Source organism: Scyliorhinus canicula, chromosome 1, assembly GCF_902713615.1.
Source record: "Scyliorhinus canicula chromosome 1, sScyCan1.1, whole genome shotgun sequence".
NCBI lineage: Eukaryota > Metazoa > Chordata > Chondrichthyes > Carcharhiniformes > Scyliorhinidae > Scyliorhinus > Scyliorhinus canicula.
Genome location: NC_052146.1, coordinates 191181898 through 191208847, shown reverse-complemented (window position 1 = coordinate 191208847; position 26950 = coordinate 191181898). Strand labels below are relative to the sequence as shown.

The following is a 26950-nucleotide window of genomic DNA, read 5'->3' as shown; positions in this document are numbered from 1 at the left end:
GTTTATCTCTCTGACTGAAGTCAGAGGTTGATTTTCGTTCCTGGTTCTTTTCTTGACTGACATCTACTGCAGGTGCTGTGGTACCATCTGAGTGTTTGGCTGATCTGACCAATGGGGGCTTCTGGCACCTGTAATGAAACTTGACAAATCGGCTCAGCAAAGAGAGAAGACAATTCAGTGTTGAAGTCGTAGTCGAGTAATCCTTCTTCTAGGAACTCTCAGGAATCAACTGTTCTGTTTAATTTGCAACAGTGGTTGCCTTGACACCTTCTGCCGTTTTGGAGAGACCCAGGGCTACACAGACATCTCTGCTCAAGAAGGAAAATGACTGGTTATGGGTGATGTTTGTCAGCTCGAAGATTTGTTTGCTGCCATACCTTAATGGTTCCAGAACATGCCTATACCTGAAGTTGGATTTCCCCGGGTCGATCAAGTAGTGTGACTGTTGGTCGTAACCAAAGGCCTCTAAGCCATGGTTGATTTTCCAATAGGACTGCAACAATAGTTCCCATTAGGGGCTGGTTTAGCTCACTGAGCTAAATCGCTGGCTTTTAAAGCAGACCAAGCAGACCAAGCAGGCCAGCAGCACGGTTCGATTCCCGTACCAGCCTCCCCGGACAGGCGCCGGAATGTGGCGACTAGGGGCTTTTCACAGTAACTTCATTGAAGCCTACTCGTGACAATAAGCGATTTTCATTTTCATGTACAATTTAAAGTTTGAGAGCTGGCCATGAATGGAGATGTCCGCATTCCCGAACAAAAATCCAGAATTTTAGACCTCACCCAAGAAGTGCGATTGTGTCTTGTCTCAGACTCGTGAATCCTCTGCAAAACATCTGTGTCTTCATGTTTCAGCTTCCCTGAAGTGACCTATTTGGTTACATTGAATGGATTGGGCTGAAATTGCTGGACATTGTTCACTTTAGCACAGGGCTAAAGAGCTGGCTTTTAAAACAGACCAAGGCAGGCCAGCAGCACGGTTCAATTCCCGTACCAGCCTCCCCGAACAGGCGCCAGAATGTGGCGACTAGGGGCTTTTCACAGTAACTTCATTTGAAGCCTACTTGTGACAATAAGCGATTTTCATTTCATTTTCATTTAATTTCACACCTGTGGGGGTGCGTTTTGCTCCACAGCACTAGCATGGTTGCTCTACTGGTCAATTAGGGTATTGCTTCCCTTGGCCCGGAGTGTCTTTGTTTCTATGTGGTTTCACAATCTGGACAATGGGGTTGTACCACGGTTTGCTTTCTCCCTTATTTTGGATCTGTGCTGCAAACAGATTTAGAATTTCTGACAATCTGGATGGCCTTCTCAATGGTTAGATTTTCCTTCGCTTGAAGCATGTCCAGGAGTGCTACTCCTACTACTAATCCCTGATTAGCTCAGATTTCAGGTCACTGTAATACCAACCTTTAGCCATTCTATACAACTCATTAATGAAGGAGATGGCAGGTTCTTCTCGCTGCTGGACACAATTATTAAATTTAGTCTTTTCAAACATTTAGTTACTTCTGAGGTTAAAATAAGCATTGAATGATTTAAAAATGTCATCAAATTTTGAAGATTATTTGTTGACTTCCTCTTCTAAATATTATATTGTTGGATACTAGGCCTACTGAATAACTTGCTCAGCTTCTATATTTTTGTCCAGACCTGAAGCAACCATGTATCTGAGGAATCTCTTTCTCCAGAAATCCCAATTTTGTGATTGATCTGGGCCTTGGAGAAGTCCAAATTGATCTGAATAGATTCTGGATCCATGGTTAAAATTTTAATCGCAGATTCAGCTTTAAGAGATTTCCGAAAATCCAAAATTGCACTGCCAAACGTTTCTACAAAGGAGTTTCCCGCGCTTGCCAATTTTGATGGGCTCCAATAGTAATGGCACGTGCAATTTCAGTGTTGACATTTTTTTAACGATGGCCTCCTGGATCGACTGGTTAGAGTCTTCCCTGTTTTCCCACAATGTTCTTTAATATTGAAAGCATCAAATCCTGGCTTTTGCTCTGTTTTTAAAGTTCTCACTCAGTTATGATTAATTTTAAATAAGCCCTTTTTTTCTTTGTTCATATTTTGCTTAGCCGCTCCATGTTCAGATATCCCATAGGAATCGGGTTTCTCAGTTTGCCATTTAAAAGGCCATTTCTGATCACTTCAGTGTTTAACATTTTTCAGGATTTGTCCAGGAATTTTAATTTTCCAGCTCATCCCTGTTAGGTCTACTGATTCTACACACTATGGGTATTGAAGCTGGTTTCAATGGAGTCGTCTGCTGCAGTCGGGAATTTAATTCAGCCTTCAGCTTCCAAGCCTTTCTTTGAAGTTTTCTCTCGTGATTTCTTTCTGTGCCTTCACTTCTTGAAAGTTCCTTCAGATCAAAATGCTTTGATTTTTGTTTCAATTATCCAGGATTTTAATTTTCTTCTGCAGTCTCTCCATTTGCTGCTACCATGTTGTAAAGTGCTGGGAGTAGTTTGTTGGTCTTATTAAAGTATTCATAGTCTTAAGTAGTTCAACAGTAAATATTCATTAACTACTTGAAATTATACACACAGGAATATTAAAGCTATGACAAACATTTGGTCATCTCATCTAATATTTCTTTGTAATGCTTGGTAGCATTTCTGTCTTATCGCACCTCTGTGAAGCATGGGATGTTTTTCTACAGATTGGTGCTACACAAGTTTCTGTGTTGAGCGTGATGGGGTCAGTGGTGAGGGAAAGGAGTTCATGGTGGATGCCGAAAGCAATTGCTTTTGCATTGATGAGGTTCACTGGGAGTTGCATTAGGAAATTCTTACGTGCAGCCGCTGATTGAAATATAGCAAACATATCATCTATGTTTCAGAGATATGCAAAGGCTACGAGGTTTTGGGGTCATTCCATCGAAAACTTGTCTCTTATGGAAATCAATGAAAATGTTAGTGAGACCTGGTTCCAGAACGGATCCCAGGGCATGATGGATGGTTTTTAAAAAAAAATCATGAGCATTTCATGATTTCCCTGTTGTTATGTTCTTGTACAGAGACAATTACTGGGTCGGTGTACTGAAGAACATCTAGTTCAAGACTAGTCAATTTTAATAACTGTGAGTAGGAAACTAATGCTATTAAACTGGAACTAATACAAACACGACTGACCTCGATGGTTTCTCCTCCGGACTCCCTCCAGGCTGCAGTGTCATGTGCTATTACTGCCTGACATCTACTGGTGGGAGAGGCTATACCTATTTACACATACACTTGTTTATGCATATCACTACATTCCCTTTCTTGGAAATTTTGAAGAAAATATATAATACATTATTTCAATAAATATTACATATGATATGCATAACAGTGTATTTTACATCATGTACAGTTATATTGTCCATTCACAGATCCAACCATTCTGGTTTATTTCTGTCTCTTGTTGATCATCTCAACTTTGGTAAATCTGGTGTATCTGTGTGAGAGTTCTGAACTTCTGTAGGTATATATACTATGATTGTATCATTGTCCTGAACATCATTCTATACATTAACATTTAACTCGTTCACTGCTTGTGTTGGTTTCCATGAATGTAGACTTTCATATACATCCTCGCCCTGCTGTTCAGCAACAGGTTGTTTCACTTTTAGGAGTGCTCGTCTATTCCTCCTTAAAACCGGTCCTTGCTCAGTTATCACAGAAGAGGACCTTGGACCTGTTTTCTGCAATACCTTAGCACATTTTGACCAGCCATCAGAATTTTCCACCCTCACCATGTCATTTGGTTTCAAAGGTTTCAGATTCCTGGTAGACGTGTCATAATATTCTTTTTGTTTCTTCTTCTGCGATTCCTTTTGATCTTTTATCTTCTCATTCACTCTTTGCTTGATTTGGCAGAGCAGAGTTGATCGTACTTTCTGACTCATCAACATTGCTGCTGGCAATAAACAACAACTAATGGAGATGTCCGATAGCTTAGCAGTGCTCAAATGTGTTTACTATCCATAACCTTCTTCAGTAACTGCTTGACTATCTGAACCCTTTTTCTGCTTTGCCATTTGATTGCGGGTATAATGGACTTGACATTACATGTTTAAAATCATATTGCTGTGCAAATTACTTCCATTCTTTACTGTTGAAACATGGTCCATTATCACTCATTACTACCTCAGGTATTCCATGTCGTACAAACGTTGCATGATTACACAATTTGCTCATGAACTAGATAATTGTGGTACCTCTGGATAATTTGAGTAGTTGTCTACTACTAGCAAATACTCTTTACCATCAAGGCAGAATAAGTCTATCCCAACCTTTTGCCAAGGAACTGACCCAATTTCACATATTTTCACCTTAGAATCACAAAATGCAAGTGAAGAGCGCGAGATACTATATATTGGCCGGGAATAAACAAAGTTATACAGAACATGGTGAAAAAGTGAACCACTTGTCAACGATACCAATATCGACAAGCAAAGGAACCGATGACTGCATACCTTTCATATGTGCTGTTAAAACAAATTGTAAATTCTTCAAATGGAACAAATAGCATATCATTCACATGGATATAACCCCCTTCTGTTTTAGTCTTTGTGGACATTGATCAAGTTACATTGAGGAAACTTGAAAGAAAACCAAGTGGGTTGGATTTTATTGTTAATTAAGGGACTAAATTTCCTGATCGAGTTGTGGAGGATAAAGCCCTGGAATCGTTTAAGAAACAACTGGGAGTTTTTGGTGCTGACTGGTTCAACCAAAATGTTGCGGAGGGCCTTCCTGATGCAGTCATTTTTTTACAAACAAGATGTGAAAATGTCCACATCAAAATGGTCAAGGACCAAATTTTGCATGTAAAGCTACATAGCATTTATTCCCAATGACAGTACATTTGTTCTAATTCCCAGTGCAACTACAGATGTGTTCACCGTAACAGTGGACTAGACACAATGTAGCAATGCACAGGATCAGTAGCAATCACTGAATTAAAAAGCTAATGAACGGAAAAGAATCATGAGCTAATTATTAAGATAGAAAGTAATTTTATAAAGAGTTATGCAAGTACACTCAGATGAAACCCTTGCTTATGTTGCCAAAGAGTGTGATTTCAATCCATACCTGAATACCACAAACCAGAAGTTGGGAGGCTGATCACTGTATGTGGTTGTGTAGTCAGCATATACTGTTTTACTCCATTCATCTTCATAAAAAGGATATAATTTTGCCAGTTCTGGACTTAGAGTAAACATGTACCTGGTAGATCATAAAGAGTGCACATGAAACACAATCCCACATTTGGACACACAGGAAAGTTTACACAATACACAGAGTAACTTTAATTTTATAGAATTATTTGAAGGAATGCAATCTAACCAAATCCTTTGATTCTCTTCAGCAACGAATCAATTGTTTTAGGTAGTGGGTTGCTCCAAGGCCTCTGCCAACAACTCTGGGATTGGGACTGGGCACCTAGCTTCCAAAGGTTACTGCCAATCCCATGGTTTTTATGCTCTCCCTCATCAACCAACTGAGGTCAGCAACACATTATGCTCTAGTGTATCTACTTCGTCAAATATTTGCTCACATTGACTAATGGAGAAAATATGCAGCAAAGAAGTGCAGGGCAAACACACCTACATCTGTTTATTCAGTTGTACCTTAGTATGTCTAGTCATATTTACACTCCGAGAACAATGCTGATGAACTTACACAAGCCTTAACTGCATCTCTTTTAAGCGCACCATCAATTTGTTAGCTATCTCCCTGATTTTGGAACTTGTAGCAACACAAATCACGGAAAATATGCCTTTTACTGTTTCTGTTAATACACCATCAATTAATGAGGAAACAAAATAGCCAGCTGGGAAATACAAAATCTCCAGTTGTGTTCATGATTAAGATACAAAATAACTCAAGGAGCTGTCAAGAAACATAGAATTTACAGTGCAGAAGGAGGCCATTCGGCCCATCGATTCTGCACTGGCCCTTGGAAAGAGCACCCTACCTAAGCCCATACCTCCACCCTATCCCCACACCTTCACCCTATCCCCGTAACCCCACCTACCCTTTTTTGGATACTAAGGGCAATTTAGCGTAGCCAATCCACCTAATCTGCACATCTTTGAACTGTGGGAGGAAACCAGAGCACCCGGAGGAAACCCACGCAAACACCGGGAGAACGTGCAAACTCCGCACAGACAGTGACCCAAGTCGGAAATCGAAACTGGGACCTTGGAGCTGTGAAGCAACTGTGCTAACCATTATGCTACCGTGTTGCCCACGATGCCTTGCACCAGATCACTGAGTTTTAATTAGAGCCTCAGAGACCCTGGACATGGGACAAATATTACCACTGGGTTATATGGTCAAATTGTAGAAAAGTGGGCATTTCAGCCTTGGAATAATGGGAATAAACTCACAGAGGCACAAGATGGTCCAATGTGGTAGATCAGGAACAGTACTTCAGACTAAACTGTACATGACAACTTGGGAACATAGGATCAAAGTAGCAATGTACAAAATTATTTGATGATTGGCATCAATTCATCAAATAATGAATGCCTAATTTATCAAAGAACATCCAAGAAGAATAGGGGACTTTAGAAGGGATTCACAGGACGGTGCAACATCGTGGGCCGAAAGGCCTGTACTGCGCTGTAATGTTCTATGTTCTATGTAAGCTTAAAACCTTTCAGCTAAAAGTTGAATGTGGTGATTGAATTAATAAATTTGATCTAGATGGATGAGCTAAAGATGAGCTTAGTTACTTCATTCATCTGTCCAAGAGCTGTGATCTGCTGCATCATGCTGCTGTTGAATTCTTTGTATAAAGTCCATGCCCAAAAGCAGCATGGCCAAGAGAAGATTCAACACCATTCGTGATTCCTGATACTGAAGCAGGCCGTGTCTGCATGCAGCAAGACCTGGACAATATTCAGGCTTGGGCTTATAAGTGGCAAGTAATATTTGTGCTACACAGAGTCAGGCAATATCTCCAACATGAAATAATCTAACCATCCCACCTTGACATCAATGGCATCACCACAATGGAATCCCCCACTATCAAAATTCTTGGGGTTACCATTGACCAGAATTGGACGAGCCATATAAATACTGCAAGAGCATATCAGGAGCTAAGGATTTGCAGTGAGTAACTCACATGCTGAGTCCCAAATGCCTGTCCACACATCATCGACAAGACACAAGTCAAGAATATAATGGTGTGGTGAACATATTATGGTGACCATTCACCACTATTAAATTGTACTATGATTTTGCCCATGTGGGCTTCTCCTATGGACCATTGTACTGTATTACACCGCTTGTATCATGTCGGTGCCCTTGTGGGCTCCGCCCCTGGCTCTGCCCCTTATGGGGAGTTATATAGAGCAGCTGTCCTGTAGGCGGCTCTCAGTGCAGAGCAGTCGCAGGCAGGCATTGTTCTAGTTGATTAAAGCCACTGTTCACTTCAACTCTTCGTCTCATGTGAATTGATGGTCGTATCAATTTAATCAACTACAACATAGCGATGGAAGCAGCCCTCAAACCTGACCGACTGAAACTCGACCCACAGGCCGCGGAAGCCAAAGGGAATTTTTTTGCACTGGCTCCAATGTTTTGAGGCCTACCTCGCCGCCTCCTCCTCGCCCTCCGTCACCGACGAACAGAAGCTCAGCCTCCTCCACGTGCGGGTGAGCCATTGAATCTCTGCGCGACTCGAGGAAGCGACCACATACGCAGAAGCGCTCGCGATGCTGAAGCGCCAATACGTGAGGCTGATGAACAAAGTGTTCGCGTGGCATCTCCTCACCACTCACCGCCAACGCCCCGGGGAAATCGCTGGAGGAGTACCTACGCGACCTCAAAGTCCTCGCGCGAAGCTGCGACTACAAGGCCGTCCCAACACATGGAACTCGCTATCCGGGACGCCTACATGGTTGGAGTCCAGTCCAACTACGTCAGGCAGCACCTGCTCTAGAAGGGCGCCCTCGACCTAGAAGAGATGGTAAAACTAGCCACCTCCCTAGAAGTAGCGTTCCAGAGCCTCAATGCTTTCCCCTCCGACCACGCGACCCCCTCGTGGACACCCGACCAGAGAGTACCCCAGGCCTGTGCCGCACGGCCCATCTCGGGGGGCTGCCCTGCTACTTTTGCGGCCAGAGCCAGCACGCCGGCAGTGTTGCCCAGCTCGGAACGTGAACTGTAGCGACTGTGGCTGAAAGGACACTTTGCCAAAGCTTGCCTGGCCAGGTCCAAGTCCTTCAAATCACAGGCCCCACCTTAGACTCACAGGCCCGCAGACCCCGCAGCGTGGCTGCGTGCCTGCCAGCTCCGCCACCTTTGGACGCGTCACCTGCCTTGTGTTGTCCGTGGGGGCAGCCATCTTTGACTCTACACAACATGTGCAACTCATGGGGGCTGCCATCTTGGCCGCCATCTTCACCACTGCCCGACACGTGCAACTGACAGGGTCCGCCATCTTGGTCGCCATCTTCAACGCCGCCCGACATGTGCGACCGACGGGGACAGCCATCTTGGGACCACCCCACCACCTCTGACCACGCCGGCTACTTGCAACTCGGCATGGTCACCCTTGACCAGTCACGCCCAAAGCACCTCAGGAACTCCACGATGACCGTCTGGGTCAATTGGCATGAAACGCCTTGCCTGTTTGACTCCGGGAGCACGGAGAGCTTTGTTCACCCAGACACGATAAGGCGCTGTTCTCTCCAAATCTCCCCCGCGGATCCGGGGGTACACTGTCGCGAACCTCGCGATACAGGGCGTTGAATACGCTAATTTTAAACGATACGTACTCCCCGATCACTGCGCTCCTCTACTGTTGGGACTGGACTTCCAGTGCAACCTCAGGAGCTTTACCCTAAAGTTCGGCAGGCCCCTACCCCCCCATACCGTTTGTAGCCTCAAGACCCTGAAGGTCGACCTTCCCCCGCTATTAGCGAACCTCACCGCTGACTGTAAACCCGTCGCCACCAGGAGCAGGTGGTACAGCATCCAGGACAGGACTTTTATCAAGTCCGAGGTCCAGCGACGCTTGCGGGAAGGGATAATCGAGGCGAGGAACAGCCCCTGGAGAGCCCAGGTGGCAGTCGTCAGGACCAGGGAAAAGAAGCAGATGGTTGTAGATTACAGCCAAACCATAAACCGGTATACGCACCTCGATGCGTACCTCCTTCCCCAGATAGCGGACATGGCTAATCAGATTGCACACTACCGGGTGTTCTCCACGGGGGATCTGAAGTCTGCATACCACCAGCTCCCAATACGCTCGGGGGACCGCCACTGCATGGCCTTTGAGGCAAACGGCAGCCTCTTCCACTTCCTCCGGGTCCCCTTCGGCGTCACCAACGGGGTCTTGGTCTTCCAAAGAACAATGGACCGAATGATGGACCAGTGCGGGCTGCGGGCCACATTTCCGTACTTGGATGACATCACAATCTGCAGCCACGACCAGCAGGACCACCACGCCAACCTTCAGAAGTTTCTCCAAACCGCCCAAGCCCTCAACCTCACTTATAACAAGCAGAAATGCATTTTCCGCACAACCAGACTAGCCATCCTCGCCAATGTCATGGAAAACGGAGTTCTAGGGCCCGACCCCGACCGTATGCACTCCCTTCCTGCAACTCCCCCTTCCCCACTGCCCCAAGGCCCTGAAAAGGTGCCTCGGGTTCTTTTCCTATTATGCCCAGTGGGTCCCCAACTATGCGGACAAAGCCCGCCCACTGATCAAAGCTACCACCTTCCCGCTGGCGGCTGAGGCACGCCTGGCCTTCAGCAGCATTCGGCAGATATTGCCAAAGCCTCGATGCGCACGGTGGACGTTCCGTCCCCTTCCCGGTGGAGAGCGACGCGTCAGAGTTTGCCCTCGCCGCTACCCTTAACCAGGCAGGCAGGCCAGTAGCATTTTTCTCCCGTACCCTCAACACCTCCGAAATCCGACACTCCTCAGTCGAAAAAGAAGCTTAAGCCATCGTGGAAGCTGTACGGCACTGGAGGTTTACCGTCGGTAGCCTTCATGTTCGACAATACACAGTGGGGCAAGATCAAGAACGATAAAATCTTGAGGTGGAGGATCGAACTCTCCATCTATAATTACGATATTGTGTATCGTCCGGGGAAGCTCAACAAGCCCCCAATGCCCTGTCCCGTGGCACATGCGCCAGCGTGCAAGGTGACCGACTCCGGGCTATTCACGATGACTTCTGCCACCCGGGGGTCACCCGGCTTATCCACTACATCAAGGCCCGCAACCTGCCCTACTCCACTGAGGAGGTCAGGGCCATGACCAGGGACTGCCAAATCTGCGCGGAGTGTAAGCCGCACTTCTATCGGCTGGATAAGGCCCACCTGGTGAAGGCATCCCGGCCCTTCGAACGCCTCCGTATCGACTTCAATGGGCCCCTCCCCTCTACCAACCGCAACACGTATTTCCTCAACGTCGTTGACGAGTACTCCCGCTTCCCCTTTGCAATCCCTTGCCCCGACATGACCGCAGCCGCTATCATTGAGGCCCTACATAGTATCTTCACCTTGTTCGGTTTCCCCACTTACGGCCACAGTGACCGGGACTCCTCGTTTATGAGCGACGAACTGTGCGTGCATCGACGAGCTCAACACCCATGCCCGCCCCGACGAGTTTGACACCCGTGCCCGCTGCGAAACCAGAGCTCAGGCGATCGCAGCGCACAATCAGGGCGCCGGACAGACTCAACCTGTGAGCCCTTCACCCCTGCCGGACTTCAATTTTTTAACAGGAGGTGAATGTGGTGAACGTATTATGGTAACCATTCACCACTGTATTACATTGTACTATGCTGTTGCCCATGTGGACTCCACCTATGGACCATTGTACTGTATTACACCGGTTGTGTCATGTTGGTGCCCTTGTGGGCTCCGCCCCTTGAGGGGAGTTATATAGAGCAGCTGTCCTGTAGGCGGCTCTCAGTGCAGAGCAATCGCAGGCAGGCACTGTTCTGGTTGATTAAAGCCACTGTTCACGTCAACTCTCTGTCTCGTGTGAATTGATGGTCGCATCAAATGGAAACTCTCCACTTTCCTAGACGAGTGCAGCTCCAATAACACTGAAAAAGCTCGACACCATCCAGGATAAAGCAGCCTGTTTGATTGGTACCCCTTCCACAAACATTCACTCCCTCCACCATCAATGAGCAATGGCAAGAGTGTGTACCAGCTATAAGATGCACTGGACGAACTCACCAAGATTCTTTTGGCAGCACCTTCCAAATCCTGCTAACACCCAGAAGCACAGCAGGTACCTGGGAATACGGAGGTTCCCATCCAAGTCACCCACCATCCTGACTTGAAATAAATCGCCATTCCTTCACTGTCACTGGGTCAAATCCTTGGAACTCCTCCCTAATAGCATTGTGGGTGTATCTACACTTCAGGGACCGCAACGGTTCAAGAAGGTAGCTCACCACCAACTTCTGAAGGCCAACTAGAGATGGGCAACACATGCTGTCTTATCCGTAAATGAATTTTAAAAACCTGACATCTTTATAGTGCAACAATGATTTGTGTATTGTCTGATGCCAAAGGCGCCACCAATAAGTATAAGGGCAGAACTTCAATGCAGACTTAACCATTAGTGATAATGCCAATCATGATGAAAGAGCAGGCGCAATTGAGACATAGAGGCTTTGTGAAATGCAGCCTCCTCATACACTGAACCTCTTTTATAGAACAGTACAGCACAGAACAGGCCCTTCGGCCCTCGATGTTGTGCCGAGCAATGATCACCCTACTCAAACCCACGTGTCCACCCTAACCCAACCCCCCCTTAACCTTACTTTTTAGGACACTACAGGCAATTTAGCATGGCCAATCCACCTAACCCGCACATCTTTGGACTGTGGGAGGAAACCGGAGCACCCGGAGGAAACCCACGCACACACGGGGAGGACGTGCAGACTCCGCACAGACAGTGACCCAGCCGGGAATCGAACCTGGGACCCTGGAGCTGTGAAGCATTAATGCTAACCACCATGCTACCATGCTGCCCCCAAACCTCTCTTGAAGGTTGTGGGTTAAAGCCACACTGCAGAGGTTTAAACCCATAATCCGTGCTGACATTCCAGTACAGTAGTGCATTATTACAGGTGTAGTCTTTTGGATGGGATATTAAATTGAGGCCCTCTTGGGAGTTAAAGATCCTACAGCTCTGCTTTGAAGAAGAGCATGGAAGTCCTGGTGTTGTGGTCCAGGATTTACCCTTTACCCCATACATAAAACAAATTTTGTGCTTATCATCGCATTGCTGTTTCAACTCAATGTATGCAAATTGGCTGCCATTGTGGTGATGCCATTTTTCTAAGTGATTTGAGATGATTTGTCACTATGAAAACCATGATAGAACTGCAAGCCTGGCTGGGATTTTCCACTCCTGCTTACTAGGGGGTGGGTATGGCGGAGGGGGCAGAGATTTGAGCAGGAGTCCCAAAATGGCTTCAACGTCGGTGGGATTTTCCCGCTTGATTGTCCTTTCCTCGCCTCGCGTCGCTCCCCCCCCCTTGTCAATGATATAAACGGGAATCCTGACTTTAAAAATTGGGATCCCTATGTACCTCAGTTTGAATTTCATTCTAAGGCCGTTATGCCTGATTGTCCCCGATATTCATTTGTCCATTCACAGCGGCGTGCAATCATGACGGGTCCCCCAGGACGTGAACCTAAACTAACAGAACCTGCCATAGGTGCATAGGTAATTACAGTTCCCAGGGGGAAGAGGGTCATGTTCAGGGGGTGTCCTGACACACCCGGTATTGCCCTTTGGCAGTACCAAGGAGGACGTGTTCCATGCGTGGGGCGGATTGTGTTTTGGGAGGGGGGAGATAGGGGTGGTTCTATTTTTATTTGTATTGTTTAATATTCGGGGCATCTTGAAAACTAAGCTGCTGGCTCAATCTGAGCCCATCCCAACAGCATGGCTATTTGGAACCCACCCCTTCCATTTCCTTTGGTAAAGTGTTTGGAAATTTGGTTGGAAAACCCAGCAAGGCAGCCGGTGGCCTGGTCAATGCTTTTCCCACCTAAGGCCACACTTTGCCAAAAATGGGAGAATTTTGGCCACTGTCTTTTTTTTCTCATAACCATGTGGTTCTCTCAGGCCTCAGATGTTACCAAGTCACAAAGGTCTCCAGCTTGACTGTTCATAAGTCATCATATTGTTTCTATTCCTGATTCTCCCCCATCTTGCCCTGAAATGTAGGGCATGATTTACCGGCCTCCTTGGGCCCGACTTGGTGATGTCACAAGGCCGATGAATCTCACGAGAGGCTGCATTTCCTGCGACAATGGAGCTCCTCAGTGCAGGAAGTGATCGCAATGCCATTTTTAAATGCCGCTCCGCGCTCTCCAATCCCGGCGCAACTCCTGAACTCCCCCAATGCCCCAACTCACCTGTTGGGGGCCCTCGGCGCAGGCATAATACCAGCTTGGCACCTTGCCACTGCCATCCTGGCACCCTGGCATTGCCACCTAGTCACCACCAGTGCCACCCGGGCGCCACCCTACCCAGAGGCCGACCTTCCAGGGGCCTCCGATTGCCTGGAAGACCATCGCAGGTGCCATTCTCCCTGGTCCCCATTTTTGGGGTCCAGTACTGAATCGCACCCTGCTGGAGTCTCCTTGGGGAGGCCGGTAGATGCCGGGTGGCTGATGGATCCGGTGTCAGCATGGCTAAGTGGGTTCTTTAACTCACTTAGCCATGCTAGACTGTGTCCGTTCATTACGTGACGACCATCGGGAATGCGGGTGGAGGCCTCTCCCAGGATCTACCGGCCATGTTGAGTCCTGATTCCAGTAGATCATGCCCAGTATCATTGAAAGGATTTCACCATGCCTATAATTCAAGAAAAACGTTTAATATTTTTTGGCAAACACTCTTGCTATGGAGAGACTGGGGTCTCTTGAGAATAATCTGGTTAAATGATACACACTTAAAGGAATACTTGGACAATCACAAATTTGTTTCCTGTATTATTATAATCATTCCAAGTGATGATTACATTTGCCACAGCTATTTCTATCTTTTAGATGGGGATTCTAACTTGCAAAAACTGATGTCTTTGGGTCAGACGCGATATAAAAATGTTAAAATTCTCAAATCTGACCCCAACTCACCCACTTACGATTTCAACTAACGTATGATGGAGGGTCAATGACCATTCCACTCCCAGAAGACAGGTTGATTATTTAAATATGAAAATGTGGAGTCGGGAACTATAGCAGCGAAAGGAAGAGGAGGACCGATAGATCCAGCATTCAAGTACTTTTCCACCTATCTAGTGGATATAGTTTCTTTGTTCCCACATCCACATCTCAGTCTCCTGCGTCTCCCAATCGATCAAACCCGTCACTGACACTTCTTGTACAGCACACCCAGCATCCCAGCCTCGGATTGTCCAGATCCCTTTCATTCCTGTTCTGGACTTTCTGCTCATTCCTTCTGTCTCTGTGCCCTTAACCCCCAGCTATTGATCATCTAGCAGCACCCCCCCCAACCCCTCCCCATTACGGCATCTTATGCACAAGGGTGTCTCCAGAACTTTAATGTCCCCAATTGATGCAAGATGTAAATTAGCCTGGATTTTGGATTTTATTTGAGTAGGTTTTAGTATGCCTGCTTAACTTGGCAATTTTGCCGTAACGTGAACAGAAAAGAAGCCACGTTGATGCTGCTGATCTTTTTACAACAAGCTAACTTAATATAGTACTATGAAATAGTCACTGACTAGCCACAGATGATTATATTAGAAGGAAGTGCCTCAATGACTCTGTAATTGAAGGATAAGTAATGAAGAATAAAATGAGTTGGGTTTCTGCATGGGTCCTTTGACATTTCTCAGCAAGGATTAAAAATGATGTCACAGAGTCTGGGAAAAAGGAAATCTGAACTCCATGGGATCCTATATGAGGATCAAACTGACTTTGGCTGAGTCAACCTTAGTTTGATCAGTGGGTTACCTGTAAGTCTTAAGGTAAGGGACAACTTTTGAAGCAAACCTATTGTCAGAAGTTTAAAGCAATGTGCGCAATTAGCCAGAAACAATTAAGTGAAATTATAATTTTATTTACGAGTTAGCCATTTCCAGTAACACTCACTAAGGTGGGGTGACATGTCTTTTTAGATATAAAAGGGGGTAACGGGAGCCATCTTGTTGTGTAAAACCAAGGGGAGAAAAAACAGTTTGACCTTTGGGGGCAGAGGCAAGGATTTCTGTCAGCACTGAGATTGTGAGTAGCACTGTACCCAGGGACAGAGGTGGAAGTCCTGTCGACGTGAACCTGGCAAAATGCAGCTTCCTTCAGAGGCAGAGGCTCCTGTTGGTGCAGGGGTTGTGATAACTGATATCCTCGGGGACAGAGGGAGCTTCCTCTCAGTACGAGATTGAGCCTGTAGATTTGGTTGATACGTTTACTTTTATTTTCTATTTTAGTTAATTAATAAGTGCATTGCTGTTTTACTTTGTATAGGTTCAATAACCTTTTGGTCTCCTTACTTGAGAAAGGATGTACTGGCACTGGAGGGGGTACAGAGGAGATTCACTAGGTTGATTCCGGAGTTGAGAGGATTGGCCTATGAGGAGAGACTAAGTAGACTGGGACCATACTCATTGGAATTTAGAAGAATGAGGGGGGATCTTATGGAAACATAAAATTATGAAGGGAATAGATAAGGTAGAAGCAGGGAGGTTGTTTCCACTGGTGGGTGAAACTAGAACTGGGGGCATAGCCTCAAAATAAGGGGGAGCAGATTTAGGAATGAGTTGAGGAGGAATTTCTTCACCCAAAGGGTTGTGAATATGGAATTCTCTGCCAAGTGAAGCAGTTGAGGCTACCTCGTTAAATGTTTTTAAGGCAAAGATAAGTTTTTGAACAGTAAAGGCATAAAGGGTTACGGTGAGGGGGTGGGTAAGTGGTCTTTTTGAATAGCGGAGCAGGCTCGAGGGGCCAGGTGGCCTACTCCTGCACCTAGTTCTTATGTTCTGTTCTTTGGCATTATTTGCTAATTCAGTGTCTGAGTCTTTTCCTGATGGTTAAGTATGAAAATGGGGAGTCGGGAAATATGGCAGTGAAATATGACATCTCCCCCTGTCGAACTCAAACTGTTTAAAGGGTTAATTTGGTATCCAGTAATTAGACTGCCTGCAATTAAATTAAATCAAGTTTAAATGTATTAGGAAAGCACGGTGGCGCAGTGGTTAGTACAGCTGCCTCACGGTGCCAAGGACCCGGGTTCGATCCCGGCCCCAGGTTACTGTCCGTGTGGAGTTTGCACATTCTCCCCATGTTTGCGTGGGTCTCACTTCCACAACCCAAAGATGTGCAGGGTAGGTGAATTGGCCATGCTAAATTGCCCCTTAATTGGAAAAAAGAATTGGGTATGCAAAATTTATTTTAAAAATGTTTAAATGTATTAAATCCCTTTTTAAAACTTATAAAAGTTTCTGATCCATGATCCTTCCCTCCATCCTCCCGGCTTCTGCAGGGAACCTGTTGCCTCAGGCCTTTCAGCCCAAGGTCAGCCAGCCTCTTAATCTAATGGGCTGCAGCCCAGAAACTGAAGCAAAAATAGTTAATCAAGTCCTCTGATTAAATAGACTGGGGCCTGGTGGAAACCCTTTTTTTTGAGACAAAACTGTCTCACTGGTCCTGAATTAATATTTGGGCTTCTATTTTAATCATCACTGCTCACTTATCCTGCCCTGTGGAAACAAAGTACCTTTAATTCATATAAGTTATACTTCCAAGTACATTAAATTAGACATAATGCATTGTAAATAATTGTCATGAGCAATTTTTCAGGAAATATCTTTGGAAATTTGAACTTCACACAGTTGTGTTCAATGCATCATACCTAAGTAGAAACAAGCCATGTTGCTCTGTGTCTGCTTCCAGTACATCCCAAATATCCCGCAGGACGTCGTTCACACAGTCATTTTGTTCTGACCCTGTATTGGTACAGAAGATTATATGTTATAGGAGACATTAATAAATTATGGTTAGGAATTCTATGCATTATTTTCAGGTGTGCTGCTGATCTAGAAGAACATGAAAATGCGTAAGAAAGCATAGGAGGCGATTCTCCAATATTGGGCCCAAGTGTTCGCGCCGTCATGAACGCTATCGCGTTTCATGACGGCGTGAACCGGGCCCGGGTATGACCTATTCTGGCCTCCACAGGGGGCCAGCACGGCACTGGAGCGGTTCACGCCGCTCCAGCCTCTTTTTGTGGCGCCACGCCAACCCACGCATGCGCAGTTGGGCTGCGCCAACCTGCGCGGGGGTCTTCTTTAGTGCACCGTCCCCGACTCAGCATGGAGTCAGTGTTCAAGGGCCGGCCGCGCCAGAAAGTAGACCCGGGGGGGGGGGGGGAAGAGGCCGGCCCGCCAATTGGTGGGCCCCAATCGTGGGCTAGACCCCATCGGAGCCCCCCCCCCCCCCCCCCCCGCAGGCCGACCCGCGACCGTTCGCGCAGTGTTCCCTCCGGCAGGGACCAGGGGTGAATGGCGTTGGCGTAACTTTGTTGTATCGGCGTGGCCGCTCGGCCAGTCAGGGCTGGCGAATCGGTGGCCACGCAAATGGCGGCGATTCTCCGCACCCCAGAGAATCACGCGCCGGAGTCGGGGCTTCGTGGCGCGGTTGCGGCGATTCTCCAGCCCGGTGCGGGGCTTGGAGAATCGGCCCCATAGGGTGCGCCTCCTGACGGCGCCACGCACTCATGCTATATGAGCATGATATGAGATTATTATGGGCAGCACGGTAGCATGTGGATAGCACAATCGCTGCACAGCTCCAGGGTCCCAGGTTCGATGCCAGCTTGGGTCACTGTCTGTGCGGAATCTGCACATCCTCCCCGTGTGTGCGTGGGTTTCCTCCGGGTGCTCCGGTTTCCTCCCACAGTCCAAAGATGTGCGGGTTAGGTGGATTGGCCATGATAAATTGCCCTTAGTGTCCAAAATTGCCCTTAGTGTTGGGTGGGGTTACTGGGTTATGGGGATAGGGTGGAGGTGTTAACCTTGGGTAGGGTGCTCTTTCCAGGAGCCGATGCAGACTCGATGGGCCGAATGGCCTCCTTCTGCACTGAAAATTCTACGAAAATTTCAGACAATAGGCTGGCATGGGTTCAGAAGTGCGTTGCCCGACAATTAATCAACTAGTTCATAGAATCGTAGAATTTACAGTGCAAAAGGAGGCCATTCAGCTCATCGAGTCTGCACCGGCCCTTGGAAAGAGCACCCCACTTAATCCCACACCTCCACCCTATCCCCGTAACCCAGCAACCCTACCGATCCTTTTTGGACACCAAGGGAAAATTACCACGGCCAATCCACCTAACTTGCACATCTTTGGACTGTGGGAGGACATCGGAGCCTGGAGGAAACCCATGCCGACAGGGAGAATGTGCAGACTTCGCACAGAATTTGGGCTTGGTGGGGTTTGGGGTTCTGCCTGATTTCTCCCTGCACTGAGGAGTTCCTGCGAGTGGAGTTCTTCAGTGTAGAAAATGGGACTAAGTACGACCACAGCCATGCGTTACCTGCTGAGGCCGCGTCTACCCGAATGGCTGTTCAATAGCGTGATGTTCTTGGCGCTATGGGCAATGGGACTCTGTTCCTATTCAGATAGATCGTACCCACAATATAAGAGCAGAGATTATTATGGAGCAGTATAAAATGCTTATTCGGCTGCCACTGGAGTACTGTGTGCACTTCTGTTCACCACTCTTTAGGATGTGATTGAATTAGAGAAGGTACAGAAGAGATTCACCAGGGTTTTGCCTGGGTTGAAATAATTCAGCTATCAAGAGAGACTGGATAGCCACAGTTACTTTCCTTGGAACAGAGAAGACTAAAGAGGGCACCTGATAGAGGTGTATAAAATTATGAGGGACACAGATGAGATAGATAAGAAGGACCTTTTCCCCTTAGTAGAAGAGTCAATTACCAGGAGTCATCAATTTAAGATAAGGGGCAGGGGATTTAGAGGGGATGTGAGGAAAAACTTTTAAACCCAAAATGTGGTGGGAATCTGGAACTCACTACCCGAAGAAATGGTAGATGTGGGAACCCTCACAACATTTAATAAGCATTTAGGTGAGCACTTGAAGGTCACAGCATACAAGGCTACGGTCCAAGTTCTGGAAAATGAGATTATACTTGATGGCCGGCGTAGGCACAATGGGCCAAAGGGCCTCTTTTTGTGCTGTAAAACTCTATGACTCCAATCTCATCTCCTGACAGCATTTTCCTGGATTCCTGAAACTGCACAGCAGCACTAACTCATAAGAACAACTTCAACTCTTCAGCCACAATGACCAGAATACTACTGCACCAAATATCTACCTTTGCTCTCATCGTCTGCATCACGGAATCACCGACCTTCTTCTGCTTTCTCAGATTTCTTGGGCTTCTCATTACTTGAAGCCTGCCAACTGCAGCACTTTTACCGCTTGGAGCTACTTTCTCACCTTTGTGAGGGTTCCCGCATCTACCATTCCTTCGGGTAGTGAGTTCCAGATTCCCACCACATTTTGGGTTAAAAAGTTTTTCCTCACATCCCCTCTAAATCCCCTGCCCCTTATCTTAAATTGATGACTCCTGGTAATTGACTCTTCTACTAAGGGGAAAAGGTCCTTCTTATCTATCTCATCTGTGTCCCTCTCTCTCTGATTCTTACTGCTGGTCTTCCCCTTCTATTGGCTCCTTCCTCGGTTTTCTCCCTTTAACTGGCACCTCTCCCAGTCCCGATTCCCTGGATTCCCTTCTCCCTTTCCCGTTTGGGCCTCTTCACCGATTTGGCGCCCCATTGCTGGGTCCAGTGTTCAGGGTTTTCTTGTCATTTTCTTAATTTTTTCTCTTTACGCAGTCACACTGGGCCATTGTCCTCAGCCCGAAGAAGTACAAATCATGGGCTGTGCATGTGCAGTCCACTCCCAGTCTATGCATGAGTGCAAACTCCCGAGGCCTGTTGGGAGGTAGTTCCCAACCTCTGCCCAATGACAAACTTGGTTTGCCTCTCTTAAGGGACTATCCTGTGACTTTTCCCCCGACAGCCATCAAACATTCCCTTTGAAATACATTTCCCTTTTATCTACTTGTAAAGTTGCCGATTAACCACAGTGATTCATATTACCAAGACAGAAAGCTATTCTGCACTTCACACTTCTTAATCGAAGGTTATGAAATATACAAGCAATGAGAAAAAGCACCTTCAAAGAAAGAGCAAGTTATTACAAGGCAAGATTTCACTCCCCTTTACAATTGTTTGAAAACCGCTTTCTGGCCTAAATGGATTAGCCATTCTTGGAGCTCAGCCAAACATTCAGAGGGGTAAGGGTTTGAGGGCCTGACAGTTCTGATTACAACTGGGTAGATGTCGCAGTAAATGGAGAAAGGCCTTCTAGCCAGTTAGCCATGTCATCTGCCACTGCAGCCTTGGGCTTGCCTCTGGAGGCAGCACACCTGACTCCAACTCGTCCCACCACCCTGGAACGAAAGTACAGTAGTCAGGTACCTCCTTAATGGAGAGGAGGTTTTGGAGTCTTGAATGAAAATCTGGCCCCCAGTATCTGAAACAAACTCATATTTATTAGTCTTCTAATTTCATACCTACTATTCTTCCTTTCCGGAGTTCATGAATGATTACACCTCTCCACCATTTCTGTAGCTTGCTGGCAGCTAAAAGTTCATCCTTAGTGGGTTCCCTGTCCTTCCACGCCTCAGGCAGTTCATGTGTAGCAACTTATTAAAAATATTAAGGGTTTTGTAAAGTTAATGGAACATTAAAGCATAATGTGAGAAGCTGAACACAAAGCATTAACTATTTTTTTATGTTTTTAACCCCCTTACAGTTGTGAACGAATTTGTGTTTGTTTTGGAATACAATTATCAGCATCAGGTATAGAATTTTGACACGTGAGACAATTCTCCAAGTCTATGGACCCAGTGGGAACATGGCACTTGGTGCAAATGTGAGCTGATGGTATCAGATTTCCAGACAGGAAGTCAGGAGAAGTGTGTGGGTTTTGGAAATGTGCATTGGAATCCCTGGCCCTGCCAATGAATAAAGGTAAAATTGGTCTGTGCCGTTAGCTCAGAAGGGTGATTACAGGAATCATCAGCCAATTATACACTATGTCCGGCATCCTTTTTCATTGAAGTCAAAATTGGCATGGTGCAAAATTGGTCATTATGAACTTATTTTGAGCTAATGGCAGCAACCAATTTCACCTCTACATGTTTTATTTATGTGTTGGGTAGAGTTGTGGACTGAACTAGGGAGATGTTCAAGATGGGGAGGAGAGTTCAAAAACAGTGCAAAAGGTGAGAGGTCCTAGGGTTCATAAACAGCATGAGAGAAGTCCTCCCCGTGTGTGCGTGGGTTTCCTCCGGGTACTCCGGTTTCCTCCCACAGTCCAAAGATGTGCGGGTTAGGTGAATTGGCCATGCTAAATTGCCCATGCTAAAATGTTCCCACACAAGAGCATCAAGAACTGGAGGGCATACATTCAAAACAATCGGCAAAAGGATTAAAGTGAAGTGAGGAAAAATGTTTCCATCCAAAGAGCTATTGGAGTCCGGATCAAACTTCCTAAGAGGGTGGTCAAGACAAGTTTTATCAAGGTATTCAAAAGGGAATTGGATTTCTATCTGAAAAAGAATGTGCAAGATTACGAGGATAAGGCAGGGGAGTGGGATCTGGTGCGAACCAGTGCAGACACAATGGGCTGAATGGCTTCCTTCTGCACTGAAAGATTCTGTGAACTGGAAATCAGGCATACAATTTAGATGCATCCATAATTTTGGCAGTGATTGTCAGGGCCTTTCCTACACTGGAGCTGGGTTTCATGAATGGCACCAAGCATCTGCTGAGTTCTAATTGGTTTAATTTGGAAGACTAAGGCGGGATTCTCCGTGGTTCAAACCTGAAATTGGGAAAGGCATGGAATCAGTCATGATGCCACAATTATAGCACGCCAATATTCAATACTCCGGCAGCGGCATCAATGCGTTCTACTCCGCATGTACAGTAAACACTGCTTACATATCATTAGCGGGCTCGACCAGGTGGTCTTCACCACCGCCGGGGGAAATTCCTGACAGCAAGAGTTATTTGTGATTTTAAAACTTGGGAAGCAGGCGGTGTGGCCAATGAGACAGAGAGAGAGGTGTTGGGACACACAAAGCTGCTGGACCTGCTGCTGTCAGGGCTAATGTGGGGGGCGGTCTGTAAGGCAATCATTTTGCTGCACACCGCACTGAAAGCCCACCATGGCCCCAGATTGTGCAGAGTGCCACCTGCCATATGGGTGCCCCCACCCCAGCCACTACCAACTCCCCCCCACCCTCCAAACTGGCCCCGTCCCACTGTTCGGGCAGCACACGGTCCACCCAGGGCAACTCCCACAGTATTCCCTGCAGGAAGGCGTTGTATGATGCCTGCGGAGCATACACTGGCATGGATAGTGCCAGCCAATGGTACCCTGAGCAGCACGGACAGGTGCCAGGGTCAGAGGCCGCCACGATGTGGGCACCAATGGGAGCAGAGGCTACATTGCAGACCGGGATCACTGTGTAGCCCGGTGGACCTGGTTAGACACGGGGGTACGCACCATGCTAACATGCCTCATGTTCACCCCTGCAGACAAGGGACTTCAGATTCCAACCAGAAATGGTGGTCTTCATCCTAATCGCCGCAGCCCTGGGGATGCACTGAGGCTGTGCGAGCTCGAGCTGCTCGAGGAGGATGCTGCAGCAGCGGAGCATGCCCTGGAGGAACAGGAAGCAGCTGGTGAAGTTGGGGAGTCGGCTGCCCAATAGGCCAAGGAGGAGAAGGAGGCGTGAGGCTTTGTGTGTACCGCCAGCACCTCTCATTTGAGGACCTGCCAGACCTGGCATGCCATGAATGACGCTAGCTGAGCAGAGGGACAGTGCAACATATCTGCCAGATCATGGCGCACTTGGCACTGTGGGAGATAGGGGATGATACCCGCTACCAGTGGCCGTCAAGGTGACGGTCGCCCTGAACCTCTCTTGCACGGGGTACTTCCAGGTGCATAGTGGCGGCCTGTTTGGAATCTGTGGCGTTTTCTTTATCTACTGTAAATATGGCAGTCAGTAAGGTTTTCCTTCTTCCTTTGGTTATCAATATTCTAATGCTCAGAGTCGCCAGGTATCAAATGATACCACCACAAGGTTCAATCGGCTATCGGTCAAAGAGCCAAACACCAGTTAGTTAGTTCAAGGTCAAGGAAACTTTATTCACACACACAATTGATCATGCAACATACACTACTAGTTAAACTACACCTACGACTAAGACAACGTGTACTTAACTTCAGGCACCCGGCTTAGGTCAGGTGAACAGTGGCCGTTGTTCGATTCTGGATCTATCGGGTCTGTAGGAGTAACTGTTGCTCAGCTAGGCTCATCCGTCTGGTAGCGGGCGTTGAACTTGGACTTGCTTCTGGTGGTGCTGCGATTGGAGATGGTCGGTGCCGGGACGCCAAGTCCAAAAGAGGACGAACACAGGGTGGACTCTCGTCTTATGCTTGGGTGTTTTCGCGCTCTTTTGGGCAGTCCTTCAGTTTGGACCCCGCTAATTGGGTGATCCCTGATCACTACGTTCGACTTCGAACCAATAAATGGGCGGGTGCCTGGATGGCTGGGCGTATCCCAAGTGGTCACTGACCCTGTTGTTTACGCTTCCCTAGCACAGGGAGTGGCGCTGAGATGTCTGGGACTGTACCAGTCAAGTACCAGTCCTTTGTCTGGCGGAGATGGGCCATCAAATGCTAATCGGCCTATCAAATGCTAATTGGGCGTGGGTTTCGATACCGTCTGGATTCCTCACTTGCAAATATACATTTCAGGCTCTGAGCCTGCCTGAATCTTGCTTCATCCACTTTACCCGCCATGCTTTGCGAGCTTCTCTGTTCCTGGTTGGAAGTGGCCATTCCAGATGGCTACACTCCGTCCTCTTGACCTTCAACACGAAGCGTGAAGGATCACACTACTGGATCTTCTCCTGTTCTCTGACATGCCGGGTACCCTCAATCAAGGACAGGTTCTACCCTACTCTGTCCTATGGGTCAAAATATTTACCCAAATTTCCCTAATACAACATAGATTCTAAAAATTCCTCAGGGGCATTTAACATTCAAACCTATATTCCAGTCTCCTTACACAAAAAGGGGAATCTCTAACTGTCTCTAACTAGACTACACTCATGCTGCTATCTAATAACCAAAGAACTTATCTTACAATACAAATAACCAATATCAGCATCAAATTCCTACTTATCAAATGTCTATATACAAAGGAAGTAACTTTATTGAAGAAGCACCAACCGCAGAATTTATTAAGGTGGAAGGGTTCATAAAGAGTATGGGGTTTGCTGGAGTCCGAGGAAAGGGGCTCTCAGTGTGTATACTGGAGGACGGGAGGCTCTCCTTCGCCATTTCCACAGTCTGATTGTCTGGATGACACTGCACAATATAGTTATCACCAGTAAGGCTTCTACTGTGTATGACGGAGTACCATTTAATGAGATTCTCACACCATAGAACATAGAACATAGAACAGTACAGCACAGAACAGGCCCTTCGGCCCTCGATGTTGTGCCGAGCAATGATCACCCTACTCAAACCCACGTATCCACCCTATACCCGTAACCCAACAACCCCCCCCTTAACCTTACTTTAAGGACACTATGGGCAATTTATCATGGCCAATCCACCTAACCCGCACATCTTTGGATTGTGGGAGGAAACCGGAGCACCCGGAGGAAACCCACGCACACACGGGGAGGACGTGCAGACTCCACACAGACAGTGACCCAGCCGGGAATCGAACCTGGGACCCTGGAGCTGTGAAGCATTTATGCTAACCACCATGCTACCGCGCTGCACCATGTGGGTGTATCAGTGGCTGTGTCTATGTGTGGTGTAGTGTCTGGGCTGGAGGTGTTGCGTTGGGCCTGTGTGGTGAGGGAGATAGGGCTGGGTAACGCACGCAACTGTATTGTTTCAGCGACGATCATGATGCAGATCATCAGGTTCGTCTTCAACTTGTCCATGCTTTTCTCCATCTTTAAGTATCTCCGTATCTTCCTGGGGGGTACAAGCATAATATCTGTTATTATCTTGTTGCTTAATATCTTGTTTGTCTGTCTGTTTCTCCTTATCGTCAATTTCCCGTTTAGAATCGTCACCATATGTGACTCCCTCATTTTTTTTAAAACAACCATTTTGGAGACAAGACATCCGAAAAAAATTCTGTCAGTGTGAGCACTCTCGCAGCCTGTGTTTGATGGGCTGAGTGGGCGGACAATTTCTGCGACCTCTGCAAACTTGTTTTAACCAAGTGATTCTAACATGTAAATAGCAGGTGGGGGGGATAGCAACCGAAGGGTCGCCAGAAAGGGCAAAAGTTGTGGCAAAAGTGCATTCTTTAAACCACAGATGTGAAAAGAACAGCAAAAGAGTTTCAAAACAATTGTCCGAATAGGGTGCATATGATCCACGGCGGGCAAGAATGGGTGGAATCCCCGGGTAGGGTGGTGATCAGTGCCGTTGCTCCACTACTCGAGCTTGGCTGACCAAATATATAGGGGGTCCTCAGGCAGGACGGGACCGGTGCCGTTACTCCACTGCCTGAGTGACCTTCCAAGTGCATTAAGAATTTGAGGATATGTGGGCTCCAACAAACTTGTTTCTTTAACTGCCATGTGGCGTCAGAAGAGTAGTCATTACCGTATCGAGAAATTATTCATGAGGCTGACACACAAAACCGTACAAGAGAGAACGTACAACAATTAGAAACAAACTAAAGAAGAAAAGCGGGCAGGTTCCATCAAGGAATAGGACACCGTAAATCTCAATCGGTTCCTTTCTCTCATCATCTGGACACCTCAGGGTATCATTCCAAAAAGGGTCTCAAAGGGGTTACCATGGTAGGTGTCAGACTCAGAGTCATCACCATCTCCTGGGTGCCAAACTCGTGCCTGGAGTTTTAGTGCCAATGCAGTGTGTGCCTTGTGGGGTCCATTTCGTCATTCCGTGTCAGACGACAGGAATTATCGCAGTGCCAGTGTTTCCAATTCTGTAGGGCGGTAGGGGCAGTGGGGGTGTCGCTATTGTCGGGTGGTGGGGCAGGTTCCGGTAACAGCAAATAAATTGTCTCTAAGGGGCTGAACATACCATGGTCGGTGTCACTGGGGCTGTAGTGACTGGGGCCTGGTCTGTGTGACCATTGTTCGGGTCTCTCAGGGGCGTCAGTTGTGCTGTCGCTGTCGCTAGCAGCCGAATCGAGTGTCAGGGTGAAATTTGATGCTGGGGGCGGGGTCAAGGTCGTGTCTGTGGACGTGCTGCTGCTGCTGGGGGAGGGCGGGATCGGGTTGTCAGTGGGCGGGTCTCTGTTGTCTGCCATTGTCAATGAGAGGTGGTGCGAGTGGCTGCACTGCATTCCATAAACCTTAAGCTGGTTTACATGGAACCATCCTGACTTGCCATTAGGATATGTGATTTCATAAACTGAGGGGCTTACTTTATCGGAAATTGAGTAGGGTCCTTCAAATTTAGGGAGGAGGAATGAACTGGAGTTGTATAAGGAGATCATGCTTTGCTGTCCGACTGTATACTCTGTCGGGTGTACTGTCTTATGAAAGCAGGCCTTACTCTGCTTTTGTTTATCGCCTAGTCAAACAGCTGCAGCGAGCTGTGCTGCTTTAATATTCTCTCACATGTTCTGGACTGCTTTCTCATGGGTCAGGGTGGTGACTGCGGGGCTGGCCAAATCAAGTCCAAATAAATACTCGGTACCCTTCATGGGTCATCCAGTCATGAGGGTATGGGGGGTGTAACCTGTCGAACTCGACACTGTGTTTCTAATAAACATGATGTGGAGATGCAGGCATTGGACTGGGGTGAGCAC

General features: G+C 47.1%; 1 protein-coding gene across 2 annotated transcripts in view; it reads right to left on the bottom strand.

The window, feature by feature from the left end:
* The window catches only part of adgb (androglobin), a 564769-nt gene that overhangs the window by 107885 nt on the left and 429934 nt on the right, over positions 1–26950 (bottom strand). For both annotated transcript variants that reach the window (XM_038805127.1, XM_038805138.1), the window contains exons 25-27: positions 20627–20758; positions 16873–16966; positions 5088–5222 (exon numbers count right to left, since the gene is read on the bottom strand). In XM_038805127.1, the coding sequence (XP_038661055.1) occupies positions 5088–5222; positions 16873–16966; positions 20627–20758 (361 nt within the window). The remainder of the gene's footprint in view (positions 1–5087; positions 5223–16872; positions 16967–20626; positions 20759–26950) is intronic.